We start from the raw sequence: 18588 nt of genomic DNA, 5'->3' as shown, positions 1-18588 counted from the left end.
TAATCACAGAGAGGAGAATAGTATTTGACATTTTAGGGCTTGCTTTAGTAGGAAGACATGTTTATCTTGGGACTGAACTGTGAATTGGAACGAGTCTTATCTCCTGGGAGCCCTCTGCCTCAACCAAGGTTTGGCTCCATGGAACCGTGCACATCATATCACTGAACCACCCAAGCAAGGATTCTGCTGGTTAGTGACGTGAGGAAACATGGGAAAGCCAGGCCTCTAGGCCAGCAGGAGCTTCTTCACCCACGTGAGGCCTGCTTCCCTCTTTGCTTTATGATACTTTCAAGGCCAGACAGTGTTGAGTCAGCTATTTTAAATGCTTTTGTTTCTATTTCTTCTTCATACATGATTGACTCTCATTTATTTAAAAAGGAAAAAAGATTCTAGGATTATGACTCAGTGGTAAGTAAAGATGAGATAGATGATAGTAGCAAAGAATGTAATACCCAAAGTAAGGATCACAGATATTCTAGAAATATTAATAAAGACCTTCCTAGATTACGTTTCTAGATCATTCTTTCACTTGCATATTTGTTAAATTGATGTGTTTCATTATAGAAAAATTGAAGAAAAAAAGATCATTTCTAATCTTATCACCTGTCACACTGATCTTATCACCCTGTTACAACTAGCATTAGGATTTTGGTATATTTCCTCCTAGCTTTTTAGTCTATGCATATGTTTGTAGAAAGAAGGTGGTTTTTTAGTTCGTTTTAAATAATAGTAATCCTTGTACAGTTTTGTATTCTGACCTTTAATAGTATATCTGTCAATCACACATACACATAATATATGTTACTACACAGATCCTATCATCTTCATTTTAATGGCTGCATAATATTTCCTGAAACATTCATGTTTTTTTTAAAAAAAGGTCTATATCTCTACCTGAAATTCATGTAAAGCAAAATGTCAAATCAAAATGCCACTCAATCAAATATTGCTACATTTGTTATTTAGACTGGATAAACAAAATAGACCTGATTAAAGTGGAGAAGCTTAAAATATTTAAAATGCTAATACAATAAAACTTTTATCATTGTCTGTAGAACATATTTATCCATCATGAACATTGAACTTAGACTCCCTCTCCTAACCCCTGTTATTTTTATTTTGAGGTTTTTGTTTTTGTTCTTAACCTCAGGTCTGTAGCCACTGTGGGGTAATTAAGTGGAAGAAAGTAGCAGGAACCAAGGAATTGAAGGTGTTTTGTGTATAGATTTGGCTTTCAATGTCTGTCTGCATTAGACTAACATTAAACCTAAAGCCCCTGGCTCACCATGGCCTGAGTTGAGTGTATACATGTTGATTAACTCTGTTATTCAGGATCTCGTTCAAATTTTAGATTTTTAAATAGTATAGGTTAGGGCAAATAGGAAAATAATTATTCTCTAACATCCTCTCCACTCAAACTTTTTAAAGGTTTTTATACATTTCATTTTCGATATGTAAAGTAACTGCAAAATATCTCTATATAGGCCACAATGCTTTAAGCCTTCCAAATCAAAAGTTGAGCCTCTGCATTTTTTAGTTAAAAGAAAAAGAATTTTTTTGAGAGAGAGGGGGCGCACAGGGAGAGAGAGAACCCCAAGCAGGCTCCACAACCAGTGTAGAGCCCAAAGCGGAGCTCGATCTCAACAACCCTGAGATCATGACCTGAGCCAAAATCAAGAGTCAGACGCCCAACCAACTGAGCCACCCAGCCACCCCAGAAGAAAATTTTTTTTAAGGCCTTTGGTTTGTAGAGTAAGATTTCCAAAGAGCCCTCTGAATTCTGCCAGACCTCAGTCTCCTAAGCCTAGCATGACGTCAACTCTGCCTCCTTCAAGTGAGCATTGAAACAGAATTAAAGTTACCTTTTTTTCACTTTCTAGAACTCAGCAAAAGGAAACTAGGTAAACCAGCTTTGAAAGATTTAAAGCTTTGTGGTCTTTGCATAAAACTCAAAAAGAAAAAGAAAAAAAGGAAGGAAAGAAAGCAAGAAATGTGGCACCCAGTGCATGTAGAGAAACAGGACATTTTTGAACCTCACTGGCTCCTAAATCTAGTTTAACACCTTTATTTCACCGATGGAGGACTGCTCAGGCAAGTTGTGACCTGCCCAAAGTCGCACAATCAGTCGGGAGAACTAGAGGTGGGTTCTCCTAAATAGCAGGCCCAGGCTCAGTCCCTGCCACAGACCCACCTCTGGTAGAGAGCCTCTGGCCACTGATTCCTGGGAACTCTCCTGTGGCCTCCTTAGTGAGGTAAGTTAAACTCTTCCCTGGGATCCCATCCTGGGAACAGGAACCTTCACTTGATCTTAGCCAAAAGGCCGAGAAGCGATGGGAACAGTAACCTTCAATGGGCCATCTTAATTGAATGGCTTCATACAAGGTGATCTGAATACCTTCATATATATTCTAGTTCTCTAACAATTGAGCTATCCAAAACAGGGAAAAGTGGTGCCAAAAAATAATTCTGTATTGCAAAGGTGCCTGCTTTGACTCAAGCAAATCTGGAAGCCGCCTTGGGAAATCTGGCTTCAGTTCCATATCCAGAGTTACATAAGCCCTCAGAGCATATGGTGACTTTGCCAACTTGGTAATTGTACCCTAGTTAGTTAGTATCTCAATTGGTAATCATGCGTCAATTTAAAGATTGAACTTTCTGTTTTTTCACTTTGAAAACCTGTATTCTGAATGGTGCCACATATTTTCCATGGAGTGAGTATTTCTTTAATAGCATAGAACCAGGCTTCTTCCATGATGGTAGACCAAGTGATGTTTTCTGGTTCAAGAGTTGACCATGTTCAAAAGGGTTTGCTATATCTTCTTCTCCCCCTCTCCGCCATAGGCAGATCACATGGTCAATTATTTAGTTCCTGAAGTCCTCACTAGCAATTAGGAAAAGATTGAAGTTCATCAGTAGCTCTTTAAACACAATTCTTTATAATAATCTTACTCCTGATAATAAATAAATCCTTAAATGTTTTGTAAGCTCAGTGTGACTAGATATGTGTAGGTTTCTAGGCATTCCTATTATAGGTAAGGATCATGACCACATGTTCTTTTTATACATTGAAGTTTTTGCAGGTTTTGAATTTACTTTGTTGGCATCTTCATGTCCAGGTGAGAAATGACACAGAACTCCTCTAGCGCACACAGCACAGAGATTCCTTAAGTGACTATTAATATTGAACAATATCAGGGCTCCCAAGGGCTAGGAGTTTCAGTAAGAATACCCTTTTTTCTTTCTCTTCTTTCTTTCTTTCTTTTCTTTTCTTTTCTTTTCTTTTCTTTCTTTCTTTCTTTCTTTCTTTCTTTCTTTTTTTTTTGCAATTAGTTTATTTGTATCTTATATTGCAGACAGATTCCACCAACGGGGAGAATCCAAGCATCAAGAAATCCCTCTTTCCTCTTTTTAATTCAAAGAATCATTTAAAGCATAGTTCTTCTTTGAAAAAGCTTCCTGTAGTCACTCCACCCATGGTACCCATTTTTACGTACGGTAGCCCTGCACACTGCTCCAGTAAACTTGTTTTACTGATGACCACAGCATGTCTTGTATTTTCATGGGGTCATATTCTCTTTGTGCTAGTTAAGTACCTGAGCCAGTTCCATAAAGTTACTGAAATATCAATTCTTAGCCATTCTGGATTTTGTGAATCAGTTAAGGAAGTTGAAGCATAAAAGGCTACTAAACAAACTAGTGAAAGGCTAGTTTGGGTTGTCTGGTTAGCCACTTGTGGGCAGACGGCATTCATAAAATCCCTTATTTCTTTTAAAGAATTTGATTAACATTTATAATTAACAGTGTCTTTTCATTTGGCTCACAACGTCTGTTAACACTTGGTTGGCAGTTTGTTCTTTGAAACCAAGTTGAATTGACCAAATTGAGTGAGCCAGCAGGCTCCACTTTTCTTAGTTGGTGATTTGCTTTTTCCTTGCCTGGCTCTAGCTTTTGCTGGTCACTTAGTGTAAAGCCAGGGCTTTTGCTTGGCATTTGGCATTATTCTGTGTTCACCAAAATCGGTGAATGGACCAACTGCATTCATCTGGAGTTTGTGGCACAAATTTCCAGGATTTTTATAGTGCGTAATGCTAGACCCAGATTTCCTGGGCAGTGTCTTGGGAATATGATTCAAACCATACTTTTCCCACTTCAATCCTTGAAAGCCTGCTAGATTTCTTTGGGCACCACCAAATACAGTGTTTGGATCATTTTCCCAGCAGGAGCAAATTTTTGTTTTATTGAACTGGTTCATAACCTAACTGCAATATGGAATGAGGATACGACAGCAATTTCTGGTACAGCCCAATTTAACTGCTCTCTCTTACAGCGACTAAAACTAACAGCATGGGAATGCTTTAAGGGTTGAGGTTTTAACAAAGCTGCATGACATCTGCCAATTTTTCCTAATGCAGGGAAAATTATTAAGAGGGCAGCAGAATTTAACTGGCATCACTTGCATTGTGAACATTGGGAGAGTTTTGGTTTCGTTTTTTATTGAGGGGCTGGGGTAGAGGTTTGGTTTCCTTTGATTTGCTTTTGTTCTCCTCTTGGGTGTGGTTGCATATCTTAGTAAGGCTTATTAGGGTTCTTATTGAATCCTTGCCCATATTCTGCTCTAGGTGCCCAATTCTGACGGCCCCGATCTGCTGACATTACAGAAAGCCATTCACTCTGCTAGCACCCCGAGCAGCAGACCAAAGGAGTGGCGTCCTGAGAAGATCTCTGATCTACAGACCCAAGTGAGTGGTGCCTGTAACACTCCTAGATTCTTAGACTCTGCAGTGACTATCTCGCTTGAGAGGAGGGCAAGGTTGAGGAATTTAGCCTCTCAGTGTTACAACAAGACTGAGAGTCTCCTCAGATTATATCCTCACTGTGAATAGCAGATGCATCTTGGGAGTCCAGATGAATCTTGTTTCAGTGCCCCATGTCCTAATGGGAAAAGAAGTGAGCTTCCATTAGCCTTCACCTAGCCCCGGGTGGGGTAGGGTAGGGGGGTGGGTGTCAGAGGGGTGTAAGGGGAATAAGTAAGACGTGGTCCCAGCCCATAAATACTACACATCCTAGGAGAGAGAGAAAATCTTATAAGTAACCATAATTCATGGTAAAAAGTGAGACATGCCATAAAATGTAGGGGAGGGTGAGAGGAGGAGGTAGTGGGAAGATGAAGGTTTTGTTAAATATGGTAGCATGTGAATTGGGCCTTGAAAGACAGATATGATAACCTTTCTTGAAAGAATAAGCTTCTGAAATTGATAGTATTTTGATAGAAAACCAAGCAGTTGCCTTAGGAACTGCATAGTATACAGTATTGTATAATTGCATTTATCTGCCATAATGGGGAATAAACAGAAAATGAATCAGTAAATTTTTTCAGGTAACTGAGGTTTATCTCCTTTGGACAACTCTTTTGATTGGAATGTTGTAATATTGCATCTTTTCAGTATCCCATAATGAGCACAGTGACTTAATCTAACTTGTTTTTTGATGATATTAACATTTTTAAAAATCTAATATTCCTCTGTACTGTAATTTCTGATAACCCTCATGAGCTTTTGAAGCTCTAGGATTGCTTATACCTATAGATGACCACAGATTTCTGTGATTTGGAGGAAGAGGGTCTATTTTTATAGGTTTAACTGTTACTTAGAGCCACTGACAGGAATTCCCAAATTTCACTTGTATTTGCCCAACCATTTATGTTTTCTGCTTCTAATATAATGTAGGCTAAGGGGAGGGAAGGTGATAGAAAGGGTATAGAGAACCAGATATCCAAGTTATTGGATATGTATCTGAACTAAGAGCACAAGGCTCTGAGTGAGGGCCTGATGTTCTCTTCCCAGTTTTATATAAAAGAGTACGGGGAAAAACAAACTGAGGGTTCTAGAGGGGAGGGGGGTGGGAGGATGGGTTAGCCCGGTGATGGGTATTAAAGAGGGCACGTTCTGCGTGGAGCACTGGGAGTTATACGCAAACAATGAATCATGGAACACTACATCAAAAACTAATGATGTAATGTATGGGGATTAACATAACAACAAAAAATTTTAAAAAAAGGTATGGGGCTTTAGAACCTTCTTTGTGTAGCCATTTCTTTTGCTAAGAAGCCCTTTTCAGGTTACTTTGTATCTCCAGCTGGACCCAAATTATTGTAATTGCTCAACAGTTGCATGTGGTCAGGGCTATAAAAATCACCAGGAGCCTCATTGTGTTATCATTCCAGTTTCAATAACAAAAAACGTAACTTTGAGCACTTAGGATGTACACTGTACTGTGCCACCTCCCCTGGGGACCACAAAGCTTTCATGGACAGACTTTGGAATAGTCATGGAGGATGCTTCCTCAAGAGCAATTTCTACCTAAGTCCATTCTCAAGCAATTTCCCTTTGATTCAGTGCTCTGATCCTTCAAATCTTGTAGTATTCCTTGAGATCATCAACATTTTATTAAAACTTTGCCAAGCCCTTAAACGGATGGCTCTTGAAGATTGGTAGCCAGAGGTGGCCCAAGACTAGGGCTACATCCTGAGTGCAGGGTCCCCGTTGAGGGCCTTGAATTTCAGGGTGCTTTCACATGCCTCTTCTGATGGTAAGCCTCATCACACATCACATGGAGGAGGAGAGGGGAGTGAACCACCTTTCACCAGTGGGGGAGCCCATGGTTCAGCAGTCGCCTGAGAAGAGTTGCCTAGTGTAGGCTAGGTGGCTGCCAGGACCCTCCCTTCTGCCTTGAAGCACAGTCCCCTCCATGGTAAAGCACCTGTGGGGTCCGGGCCCCAGCCACACAGCAGACAAGCAGGGCAGCTGTGAGCCCATGTTAGGAATCCAAAGCCTCCTGTGAGTGAATTGTGTTTTAGAGTCTGCAGGGCTTTTGCTTGTTTTTCTCTGCTTTGTTCACTTTTCAGTGCTTAGACCTTCCCCCCACCCCCAAAAAAGTAAAAGTGCAGAAAGGGAACATTTAGATTTTATAATATCAAGGAAGAGGGAAAATTGGGGCGATCAGAATAGAAGGGGGATATGCAGTTTTTCGCTGAGTGTATTGCTACCTAAATGAAACATTGCATTTCTTCAGTTTTCTCTTGCCGCTAGATTAGGGTTGAATGGCTGAGTCCTGGCTGGTGAAAAATAAGTGGCAGGTTTATGTGGAGCTGTTGGGAAGTCTTCTCAAAAAGGGAGAGGCATATTCCTTTTGCTGCTTCCTGCTGGCTGAGGCATGAGATCTCCCCCCTGTAAAGGTGGGATGCCGTCAGAGAGCAGGTACCTAAGCCTTTGATCAGCCACCACACCAGCTCTAGATTTCTTATCTAGATTTCTAGGCTTTTTCGTTAAAGCTAAATAACTTCGATCTTGTCTGAAAAAGAACAAAAGGACAGATAAGGCTAGACTTAGCCCCTCCTCCCCTGTGCCTGCCCTGCAGGCTACATGCAGTCATCTCAGATCTGTGCTCCGTCTCTCCCAGCTTTGGAGTCTACTCTAAATTAAGTCCTATGCGCGCTCTCATCTTTTCTTTCAGAGCCAGCCGTTAAAATCACTGCGCAAGCTGTTACATCTCTCTTCAGCCTCAAATCACCCGGCTTCCTCAGACCCCCGCTTCCAGCCCTTAACGACTCAACAAGCCAAAAATTCCTTCTCAGAAATCCGGATCCACCCTCTGAGCCAGGCCTCTGGCGGGAGCACTAACATCCGGCAGGAGCCCACACCAAAGGGCAGACCAGCCCTCCAGCTGCCAGGTCAGATGGACTCTGGTTGGCATGTGTCCTCTGTGACCCGGAGTGCCACAGAGGGGCCTTCTTACTCTGAACAGCTGGGTGCCAAGAGTGGGCCAAATGGGCACCCCTATAACAGAACAAATCGGTCTCGAATGCCAAATCTGAATGATTTAAAAGAGACAGCCTTGTAATGTGTGCTGGGGTGGGGGGTGGGGGGCTAGGTAAGCCAGTGGGAAGGGGATGGGAGGGTGTGGGTGGGTGGGGAATGGGCTGGGCTGGGGTGGTCAGCCAGTATTTTCAGCTTTATGAAGGTGAGTGCAATATTGTATGTGTGGAGCCCTCTGGCTCCTCACGGTCACAAATGCTAGTCAGGGATCTTAGAGCCACAGGAGTTCCTTAGGGACCGCCAGTCCCCATGGATCTTGTGTGAGAATGGATAGAGTGTGCCATTGAGGAAGAAGACATTCTTGCCAGTTTCTCCCCTGTACATTCCAGCTTTAGTGCAATCCCTGTTGAACTTGGGAAAGCCAGGATGTGTTCTGGTACTGCAAGGGATAGAAAAACTCATGCTGACCGATGCCCTTACCACAGTTTTGTTTTTTGGTTTTTGGGTTTTTTTGGCCTAAACTAAATGTGGGGTTTATTGTAATCCAAGAGTATCCCTTTGAAGGGTTAGCAGATGAACTAACTGTAAGTCTTAAATTGTTTTCTAAACTTCCATATTTGATAGGATTTGTAACATTTATTTATAATTAATATTGTACTGTTCTAATCATACCTTTTATGTTAAATGTAAAGTTATTTTGAGCTGTTTGGAACATTGTGAAGCAGTGGGACAGCTACAGTAGTTTCTATAAAAACTAAACAGTAACATTTATATATTGCATCAGGAGTATTTTATTCTATATATAAATATATATATATGGTAAATATCTGTCTGTTTTATAAATATAATCATTTAAAGAAAGTATCATTATGACACTATCTGCCATATTTTTATACATTTGTGATATGAAGTGAGTATTATACTTCTAATCAAGGGAGTTGAATTGTGGCTATGTGTGACTAACAGTGGGAACCGTGCTCAACTTTTAGGCCCCAGCAGTAGCCTCTAGACATGATCCTTGGTAGCAGATGAGATGCAGCATCTCCTCCCGAACCCATAGGCAAGAAAGGTGGTTAGGCCAGTGAGAACTCTAGCAGGTCTCTGTCCTGTCTCTGTCCTCACAGTTGGCTCCTGTTCGCATCCAGGGACGTTCCTTGCACCTGAGGGGAGAATAGATCCAGGGTTACTCATGGGTCTTTGTTGAGAGAATATGCTTTTCTCCTTAGCATTGGTGTAGAGTGTAGACCAAAGATTTGCCAGTGAACATTCCTAGGTTGCAAGGTTGCAAGAGGCACCTGTCTGTAGATCTTGCAAACCAGCTCTATGCTCCTGAATCCTGTGCACTGTACCGGAGACTCTTGGCTGGTGGGGTGTGAGATCCGTGTGTGGCATTTCTATTTCTAAATGTTTTTGTTGTTCTTGTTGTTGTGATTGCTCTTTCCAGTATATTTAAAAGGCTCCTGAAGCAATTCCAGATGTAGAGAAAATTGCTATACTCATTTTTTTCTTCCTGGGACTGTCCATTTATAACAAGGTTATCACGTACATCAGTACACACACACGATCAGAACGGGACTTCTCTCCCTCATTTGACCTCCTTCGACTCCCAAGTTATTCTCAAGCATCATCAAGGCCTATGGCCAACAAGGGTTATAGCCCGGTGTCTCTGGGCCATTCTTGACAGAAATCACCTCAATACCATCTATCAAGAGAATTAGATTTTTGGAAGTAGTCTCTTAGCAATAATATTTTTAAAGACCCACCCCCACCCCTCAAAGGGGTAACTTCTCAATATTTATTACTTGTCCCAGGATTCTGAGAGCATCGACCCCTGAATCAAGTCAGTGATAATTGAAATGTGCTGAATTACTGCTCCCCCTCCCCCCAAGATTTTGAGAATCATAGCTCTGATGATTATAAAGATTATAAAGAAAAGGTCTTCGTTTCTTTGAAGCTTAAATTGTGTGCATATTACATTTTTATATAACTACTGTAATGTGTATTGATTATATATAGAGGTCATTTTAAGGTGCTTTTTATTTGATTTTAATAAGTGTAATAGGCACTAAAATGAAACTCAACTGGGTACTATCATTAAAACAGTTTGATTCAAACCAATAGTTTGCATGCTCTTTGGTTCTTTTTATATCTTGTTTCTTTCACCAGTTCAGTACTGTTCAAGTAGCTCTGAATTCTGGCTTTTCCCAGGCAAGCTGCTCAGTTATATAAGTGACGTGAACCCTTAGCAGTTTTTGCCTGGATACTAATGAACTCTAAAAGGGTGTGTAACTCTTCTTTTTCATACTAGATCTGTACCTTGTATCCCCCCTCCTTGCAAACCAGAAACTACATTTTTTTCCTCCGGAAAGACTTCTCACTGTGCTGTGCGCTTAGGAACTGCGCAGTCACATTGCCATGCTGTGGCATTTGAGGCTCGTTGTCACCTAGGGGCTGGTTTCCCATGTTTTCATCCTTGCTAACACTGGGATCTCAGATGTTTGCAGAACATTTATATTCATGATGGTTCTTCAAAGAAGGGCTAGAATAATTGCCTTCTACCTAGAGCAAAAGTAAACCTAACTGATGAAGAGTCAATACATACTTTTCGTACATTCCCAGATTTGAGCCAGAAAATATCTACAGTATTTTCAACTAGTGTTTTTGAGGTAGCTCTTTTATCCTCGTCTCTGCTTTTGTCCATTCTGACTTTTCATTGACCTCAGTAAGCTATAATAAGTGAACTACAATCCGCATTTCTAGCATGTATAATTCTCTTCCTGCTCGCCGAGGGGAATGGTCAAGTTTTCTCTCAAATCTAATGGGCCCTCTCTTAGCTTTTAGCTGTTGTTTTCCTCTGGTAGATGAATCATTGACCTCACAAAAATTGCCATCCATGATGAGAAGGATTTGATTTAAAGTCACAAAAGTCTGCATTTTCTTTAGGAAGAGAAATTTAGGATGTTCATATTCTGCTCTCTGCCCTAACTTCCTAACGGATAAAATACCACTGAATGAAGGCTTAATGAATTACTTTGTTTTATGGAAGTATTGCTGATCTCCTTTTGAAAAGAAACTCTGCTTCTCTGTTTTTCTACTTTTGCTTTACCACCATCCTCGTTCTTCTTCTCAGAAGTTCTGAATGAACTTTTACTGAACCTTGCTTGGTCTCAGTCTGAGGGTTAGCCTCTTCAGAGCCCAAGATCAAAAGTGTTCCATGCTAAGGAGCTCAAGTGAGCTGTCTCTGTAGCAGTGGTTCTCAGTCAGGGCCAATTCTGCCTCCCTGGGACATTTGGCAACATCAGGAGACATGGTTGGTTGTTATAAGCAGGAGTGGTGGGGGAGCTCCTGGCATCTAGTGGGTAGAGGCCAGGGATGCTGCTGAACATCCTGCCGACAGAGGATCCCCCCACAAACAAAGAATGATCCAGCCTCAAATGTCACTCGTGGTGAGGTTGAGAAACCCTGCTCTACTGGATTCCAAGCCCACTGCTCTGCAGAGCTTGGCTCTGTCCTTGTTCTCTCCAGGCTACTGGAGAAACTGCGGGTATGAATTCTGCAGTATCTCATTTTCTGCAAGAATCTTCTACCACTTTTTTTGAATCCCTGGAATCCTGTTTGTTTTCATTGTCTGGGCCTGCTACAAGGTGCGTCCTTTGGGAGGAGACCAGAGTGGCTTTATAGGTGTTTGAGTACTTAAATTCTAGGTCAGCATCTTGAGAAAATCTTGCATAGAGCCATGAGGCTTATATTTAGAAGCGAGCAGCAGCCTGGCAGATTGGCATGATTTTTACCAACTGCTCAAAGGCATCCATGGCTTCTAGCTGTGTCTCCCAAAGGAAAATGTCATTGTCTTTTATTCAAGGCATTTAATAGCTCTTTACAAATATTGGCATATGACAGACCGATTAGAAGCAAAAAAACTCTCTCCTGGTGGTTGTGATGTGGCTGTTATAGGAGTGTTTGTGCTGTACGCTTTGGTTAAATCTGTTTTAAAACCTGCTTTAAGATTTGCCATATGCAGTTGTACTTTAATTCTAAGCTCAGAGCTGTGCTGGTTAGTTTCTAGTCACGTCCTGTATTATAAAGTATGTTGTGGTTGTAGAGTTAGCCAGTTTAGCATGTTCCTAATCTGAAAATTAGTGGACTTCACTAGGAAATGCTATCCCATTTTCCCTTCCCAGCACCCCTTATCTTAGTTAACGTCATAGTATCCTCACTTCTTAAACTAGTTTTTAGAGTAAATAAGGAAAAAAGCCATTTATTTTCTTCTAGCTATGTATTGAGAATGACTCAATAAGTGTACAACTTTTTTTTAAAGGCCAGAGGATTACTTTTCAAGTGTGTAGAAGGCTGTGTCCATTTCTGTTCACCTAGGTCCTGGTGGTGACCCAACTTGCAGCAAGGGCAATCGCTCATTGCGACTTACTCCCAGAGTTCAGCTGGGACTCAGAAATCTGCATATTCTCTCCTGGTCACAACATTTTTTCTGGAGAGCACTGCTTTTATATCTAGAAGTTCGTTACCTCCTACATTATAGTGGGATATTGAGCTCCATGTGAGCACTGAGATCTGCAGACTCATACTTTTGTGAGCTGGGGATATGGTATGATACACTGAACCAAGTCAGAACATATTGAAATATTTCCTTGCCTCCTTCAGTTCATCACTATTAAAGTGTGTAGGCAGAGACAATGGATTTACGCTTTTTAAAAAATGGTTTCTTTAAAAGGGGCTGCAGGAAAGCATCCTGCTGCTAATCTCCAGGGCCAGAATCTCACAAGTTTCTCTCAGAGACTTAAAGAACCATCTTACAAAAACAAAACCTTGTAAGTGGTTCTGATTTCTTCATTTTGTATCTTAACCAGCTGAAATATAGAATATCTTGAGGTCTGATTCATCAGCTGGGTAAAAAATTCCGTCTTCGAAACCATGAGTAAATGCAAGAAAATGAAGCCGTGACAGGACGAGTCCCTCGTCTGTCTGTATACACACAATGTGGTAGAAGTAAGGTGGCGAGGAAACTCTGGGCCTGCTGCCCTATTCTATTCTATTCTTTTTTAATTGAATGTACTATAAAAGATCATAGACTTGTGCCAAGTCAGTTACTCTGTGAATATTCATTTCCCTTAGTGCTTTGTTAATTCATCAGCGTTAGGCCTGGTCCTGACTCCACCTTTCTCCACTCCAGGCACTGGCCCACCTTTCTGTGTATTTCCTATAGGATATTAAAGATGATCATGACCTACATTGTATCTTCATTCAATAACTGTTTACTCCCAAATTTGAGGGAGGTGTGTCTTTTGTTTTGCCAGAAAAAATTTGTAGTAGTCTGCACGTTGGATTTCTAGGGCCAGAGAACTGCAGCAGTGAAACTGGTTTCACTTCTAAGGCCCTTCATTACCCACAAGGTTAAGCTCTCTGAACCGCATTTGATCCTTGGGTCATATTTTGATCCTCCTTTGGAATCTTAAAAAAAAATCGGTGTCCATGTTGTATGCAGATTAGAAGTTGCCTTGTTCGCTACTCTTCCAGCACAGAGTATCAGGGAGAAAGAGGCCTTATCCGTTCCTCCATCCCTTCCGTTTTGACAGACTGCTAAGATTTCCTCAGGACTTCCTTTGGTTTGGGATTTTACTTTCCCAAAAGCCTGATCTGATTCATTTCAGGCATAGACAAGCTTGTCCTAGTGCTCTGCTTCAGGGCTAATCAGATGAAACCCAGGAATAGAAAAGGTAGATGCCTTGACTTTTGTCCCTGTTGGGGGATTAAAGTGTTTATCGCCAGAGTTATCAAAAGCTCTAGTTACAAAGCATTCAGAGTTTCAAGGAAAAAAAAAATGATGCTTTTTCTCTTGGAGAACTTTTAAGTTCTCCACCATGGCTTAGATTTTCCAAAATGGAAAGCAAAGCTTGTATAAAATCCATTTTCACTAGAGATATACAATTGAGTATAGTCATCTCAGTCTATTTCCCTCTCCTTATTTCCGCCTTGGTCACTGATTGAGTCAGGCTGGAGGGGTAAGTTATGATTGCAAGAAGTGAATTTTCACTGTAAACTTGGATTGATTAACAGAAACAATAAAACCAAACAAAATAGTTGCCCCTAATTCCTATCTCCAAGAATTGCTTTGTGCCATTTCGAATTCAGGTAGTTATTCTGTATATACTTAGAAGACTGTTCTGAGCTTCTTCAATCTCCAGGAAGTTCAAAAGGGGTATCTGGGAAGACACAGGGCAGGGTGATTTTGAGAACCCTACTCATGCATGAAATTAAAAATATGGATAAGCCAGAATGATGTAACATCCAAATTTGTGGTAGATGAAGAATCAGTGGAAATTCTTAATTGCACAGACTTTATAATCCATAATACAGAGTGTAATTCCATACTTTTTACTGTGGCAAGGGTGTGATGTGGTGTTAACCTTTTTAATTTTTGAATCCAAACTGAATTTAAAGTGTTGAATATTTAAATTCCTCACAAGCTAATTATGAACCATTTGTAAAGTGTTTATATAACTCTTTGTATCATGTGTTGGTACATCTTATCAAGTTTTTTCTGGCATGTATTCCATTCTAAACTTCTGTAAAAATTTCTATTGTTGCTGTAAATATTATACAAATATCTATTCCGTGGTAACCTTAATTATCAGCATGAAATGGTTAATTTTTACTGAGCACAATGTATTTTTGAATGGATCTTCCCAAATGTCTTTAATAAAATGCAGATTTTGCACTGACTGATGTGATTACCAGGCTGTCCCCATCTTGAGCATTGTGGTCCCTCCTTTTGTACAGCAAGCAGCTCCATGTTAGTTCCTTCTTTGTAAAGAACTCATTTGATTTCAAATGGGGGATAATGGGCCTTTGAAGTTGAAAGCAGTTTAAGGGACAGAAAGTAATGTTAAAGCAGGGCAAATCCTGTTACTTAATGATGATAGTCTTTTTTTTTTCCCTATTTATAAAGCTCTTTTTCCCTCCTGGCCTTTTGAAAACTGGTTTCTTTCATACTGGAGTGTTGTGTTGTCTCCTTTGCACATTGCTAGACACTCACTTGGTGGTTTGGGAGGATGGGAAGAGATGTCTGCCTCCTGCTCAGTGTGATGGAGAAAGCAAAGATGAAGTATTTCTTCATGTTTTAGAGTAGGAGTTTGGCAAACTTTGTTTTTTTTTTCTGCCGGATAGTAAATAATTGAGGCTCTGTGGGCCATAAGCAGCATAGGCAATATGTAAATGGGTATGGCTGTGTTCCAATAAAACTTTATTTACAAAAACAGATGGGGGTGGGGGCAGATTTACCGACCCATTTTAGGCCCTCACTTTTGTCTTTGGTCATTTGCTCAGTTGGTCTTATTGTTAATGGGGGAAAGGACTTAAATTGTGTGATAACATATATAAATATTCTCCAACTTTATCTCTAAACAAAGGATAGGAACTAAAACCCAGTGATGTGCATTCTTAAAAGCACCGTGTCTCCAACTTCTTCACTCCCGAGTTTCTCCTTACCGTCCCAGAAACTTGTGGTCTGTGATTTCAACTATACTTTTTATCAAGACTGAATCAAACGATCTATTGGCTTGTAATTTTTCTGTTTGTAGCACTTATTATGGCTGGGCACAATGCCAAGGCTTTTACTTTTATTATTACATTTACTTGTCAGAGCAATTCACTGAAGCGAGTAGTATCCTCATTTTGTGGATGAGGAAACTGAGGTTTATGGACTTCACGTTAACTTACCCACGGTCACCTGGCTAGGATTTGAAGCCTAGTGTGTTCACTGTGAAGCCCACACCCTTCAACACTAGTAAGCAGGGCAGTTGCTGCGTCTCCACGTATAGAGAACTGACATGGGGTTCATGACATATATGCGATTCATGTGCCATCTTTCATCTCCCAGCAGGTGGTAGTTGATTTGATTTGAGAACAGAGCAGTTCGTTGAAACAAGTCACTAGAGGTCCAGAGACTGGTGAAGTGGCTAAGAGCACAGGATCTGGAGTCTGATTGCCTGAGTAGAATCCTGGCTGTATCACCTACATCTTGTGTGGCCTTAGTCATGTGACTTAACTTTTCTGTGCCTCAGTTTCCTTGTCTTTGAATGGAAATAATAATAGTACCTACTTCATTGGGTTGTTGTGAGGATTTAATAAGATGGTAACCTGCAAAGCACTTGATAGATTCTAAATAAATAGTAGCTAGCTATTATTTGTGCCTCAGTTGGCAGCCCTATGAAGTTAAAAAGCAGTGTTACTGGGTCTTGACTGCCAGTTCTAGAGAGCTATTAAGCTCTTTAGATGTACTTATGCTATTTGATCTTCACATCAGCCTTGTAAAGTTGTCGGGGTTAAGAACCACCCAGCCTGGCACTATTCTTGGGATCACAAGGGAAGCAACAGCCCTTACAGCTGTGCATTTGTCGGCAGGCCCTTGCCACCCACGCTCCAGGTAGACACAAAGATGGGCTTCTGTCAGCGTCTCTCCAGAGGCTCACCTGAGGGGTGCAGTCTTCTGGCCTCCGAGACTGCATTCATAGTGGTACCTTTATTTTGAAAGGCCCAAGTAACCTTTGCTTTGTCCAAGTAACCTTCTCCCACACTCAATACCAAAATCAGCTCCGATTTTTTTTTAATCTTGGCAACACTTAATGCCACTTCTTTGTTCATAGCATTTCATTTAGTTGTTTAAAAGTCTCCTGCAATATGTTATGTATATTTTACCGCAATTAAAAAAAAAAAAATCTCCTGAAAGTGTAGACTTTCACACTCTAGCATTTGTGAGACTAAAAGTAAACGTGTTCACCTAAGGTAAAATAATGAGTTGTTACTACACTACATACATTTTTTTAATTGAAATTTTTCCCCACAAAAGAAATAATACTACAAACATAGTTCATGTGTTAGCAAGATTCTGTTAGGCTTCAGATGTCCCTCAATAAAAGTTTTGTTTTTATACTTTGTTATAAATTAAATGAAGTAAATAATTAATATGCTGTTATAAACAAGTTGCCTGATGATAGGCATCTTATGGATATCGATATATCATTGTTTATTAAATCCTGGAGTATAGAGCAATTTCCAATGTGAAATCTCAGCTGGCTTTGCAGAAATTGACATATTGACCCTAAAATTCATATGGAAATTCAAAGGACTCAATAGCCAAAACATTTTTGGAGAATTCACATGTTCCAATTTCAATACTCACTACAAAGCTACAGTAATCAAAACTGTGTGGTACTGGCATAAAAGACATATAAATCAATGGAATAGAACTAAGAATCCAGAAATAAATTCTCACCTTTATGGTCAATTGATTTCTCAAAAAGGATGCCAAGACCATTCAGGGGGAAAAATGGTCTTTTCAGCAAATGGCGCTGGGACAACTGGATGTCCACGTGCAAAGAATGAAGTTGGACCCCTACCTCATACCATTTTCAAAAAGTAACCCAAAATAGATCAAAGATCTAAATGTAAGAGGTAAAACTATAAAACTCTTGAAAGAAAACAGAGGAGTAAATCTTCATGATCTGGATTTGGCAATGGTTTCTCAGGTATGACACCAAAAACACAAGCAACAAAAAGAAAAGAATAAATTGAACTTAATCAAAATTTTAAAATACGTTTCTAAGGATTCCATCAAGAGAGTAAAAAGAGAACCTACAGAATAGGAGAAAATATTTGCAAGTTGTGTATCTGGTAAGGGGATTGTATCTAGAATATATAAAGAACTCTTACAGTTCAATAATAAAAAGACCGCCTGATTTTAAAATGGGTAAAGGATCTGAATAGACATTTCTCCAAAGAGTTGTACGAAAGGGCAGTGAACACGTAAAAAGATACTTAGCCTCATTAGTCATAGGGAAATGCAGATCAAAACCAGTGTGATACTACTTCATACACACCAGGATGGCTCTAATCAGAAAGGTAATAACAAATGTGGAGAACCTGGAACTCTCATATATTGCTGGTGGGAACGCATAACAGTGTGGCCACTTTGGAAAATTGACAGTTCCTCAAAAGGTTAAACATAGAGTTGCCATGTAACCCAACAGTTATACTCCAAGGTATATACCCAAGATAAATAAAAACACCTCCAAACAAAAACTTGTACACAGTTGTTTATAGCAGCATTATTCATAATAGCCAAAAACATGGAAACAACCCAGATGTCCATCAACAGATGAATGGATAAATACAATGTGATCTATGCATATAAATGGAATGATACTCAGCTGTAAAAAGGAATTAAGTACATGCTACAACATGAATGAACCTTGGAAAAACACTATGCTAAGCAAAAGAAGCCAGACAGAAAAGACCACAATTGTATGATTCCATTTACATGAAATGTCAAGAATAGGCAAATCTACAGAAACAGAAAGTGGATCAGTGGTTGCCTAGGGCTAGGTGGGTGAGTTGGTTGGGGCGGGGGGGGGACGATGGCTAATGGGTGCAGGGTTTCTTTGTAGGGTGATGAATTTTTCTAAAATTGTGATAATGGTCACTCTTGAGTATACTAAAAGTCATTCATAGTACACTTGAAATGGGTGAAATTTGTATGGTATATGACTATCTCATTAAACCTTTACAAAACAAAAATTTCCAACATGAACAACTACTTGGAGAACCTTTATCGCTGCCTCACACCGTTTCATTCTTTTCTTCTTTCCCCTTAACTGTACTCCCCTCCTGTGTTGTAGAGGACCTGAGCTCTTAGCTACCGCCATTTTCTCTGACAATCCATGTCATGATAAAAGTTCATTCAGCTTTCCAGTAAGGGGCT

General features: G+C 40.2%; 1 protein-coding gene across 2 annotated transcripts in view; it reads left to right on the top strand.

The window, feature by feature from the left end:
- CDKL5 (cyclin dependent kinase like 5) overlaps positions 1 to 7904 on the top strand; it is a 198550-nt gene extending 190646 nt beyond the window's left edge. The window contains exons 17-19 of one of the 2 annotated variants that reach the window (XM_078065479.1): positions 3354 to 3476; positions 4620 to 4739; positions 7513 to 7904. In XM_078065479.1, the coding sequence (XP_077921605.1) occupies positions 3354 to 3476; positions 4620 to 4739; positions 7513 to 7899 (630 nt within the window). In that variant the 3' untranslated portion in view covers positions 7900 to 7904. The remainder of the gene's footprint in view (positions 1 to 3353; positions 3477 to 4619; positions 4740 to 7512) is intronic. The other variant, XM_078065480.1, reaches the window with a different exon arrangement.
- Positions 7905 to 18588: the final 10684 nt, after the last annotated feature.

This window comes from Halichoerus grypus, chromosome X (assembly GCF_964656455.1).
Source record: "Halichoerus grypus chromosome X, mHalGry1.hap1.1, whole genome shotgun sequence".
NCBI lineage: Eukaryota > Metazoa > Chordata > Mammalia > Carnivora > Phocidae > Halichoerus > Halichoerus grypus.
This window is presented reverse-complemented; position numbering and strand designations above follow the sequence as displayed.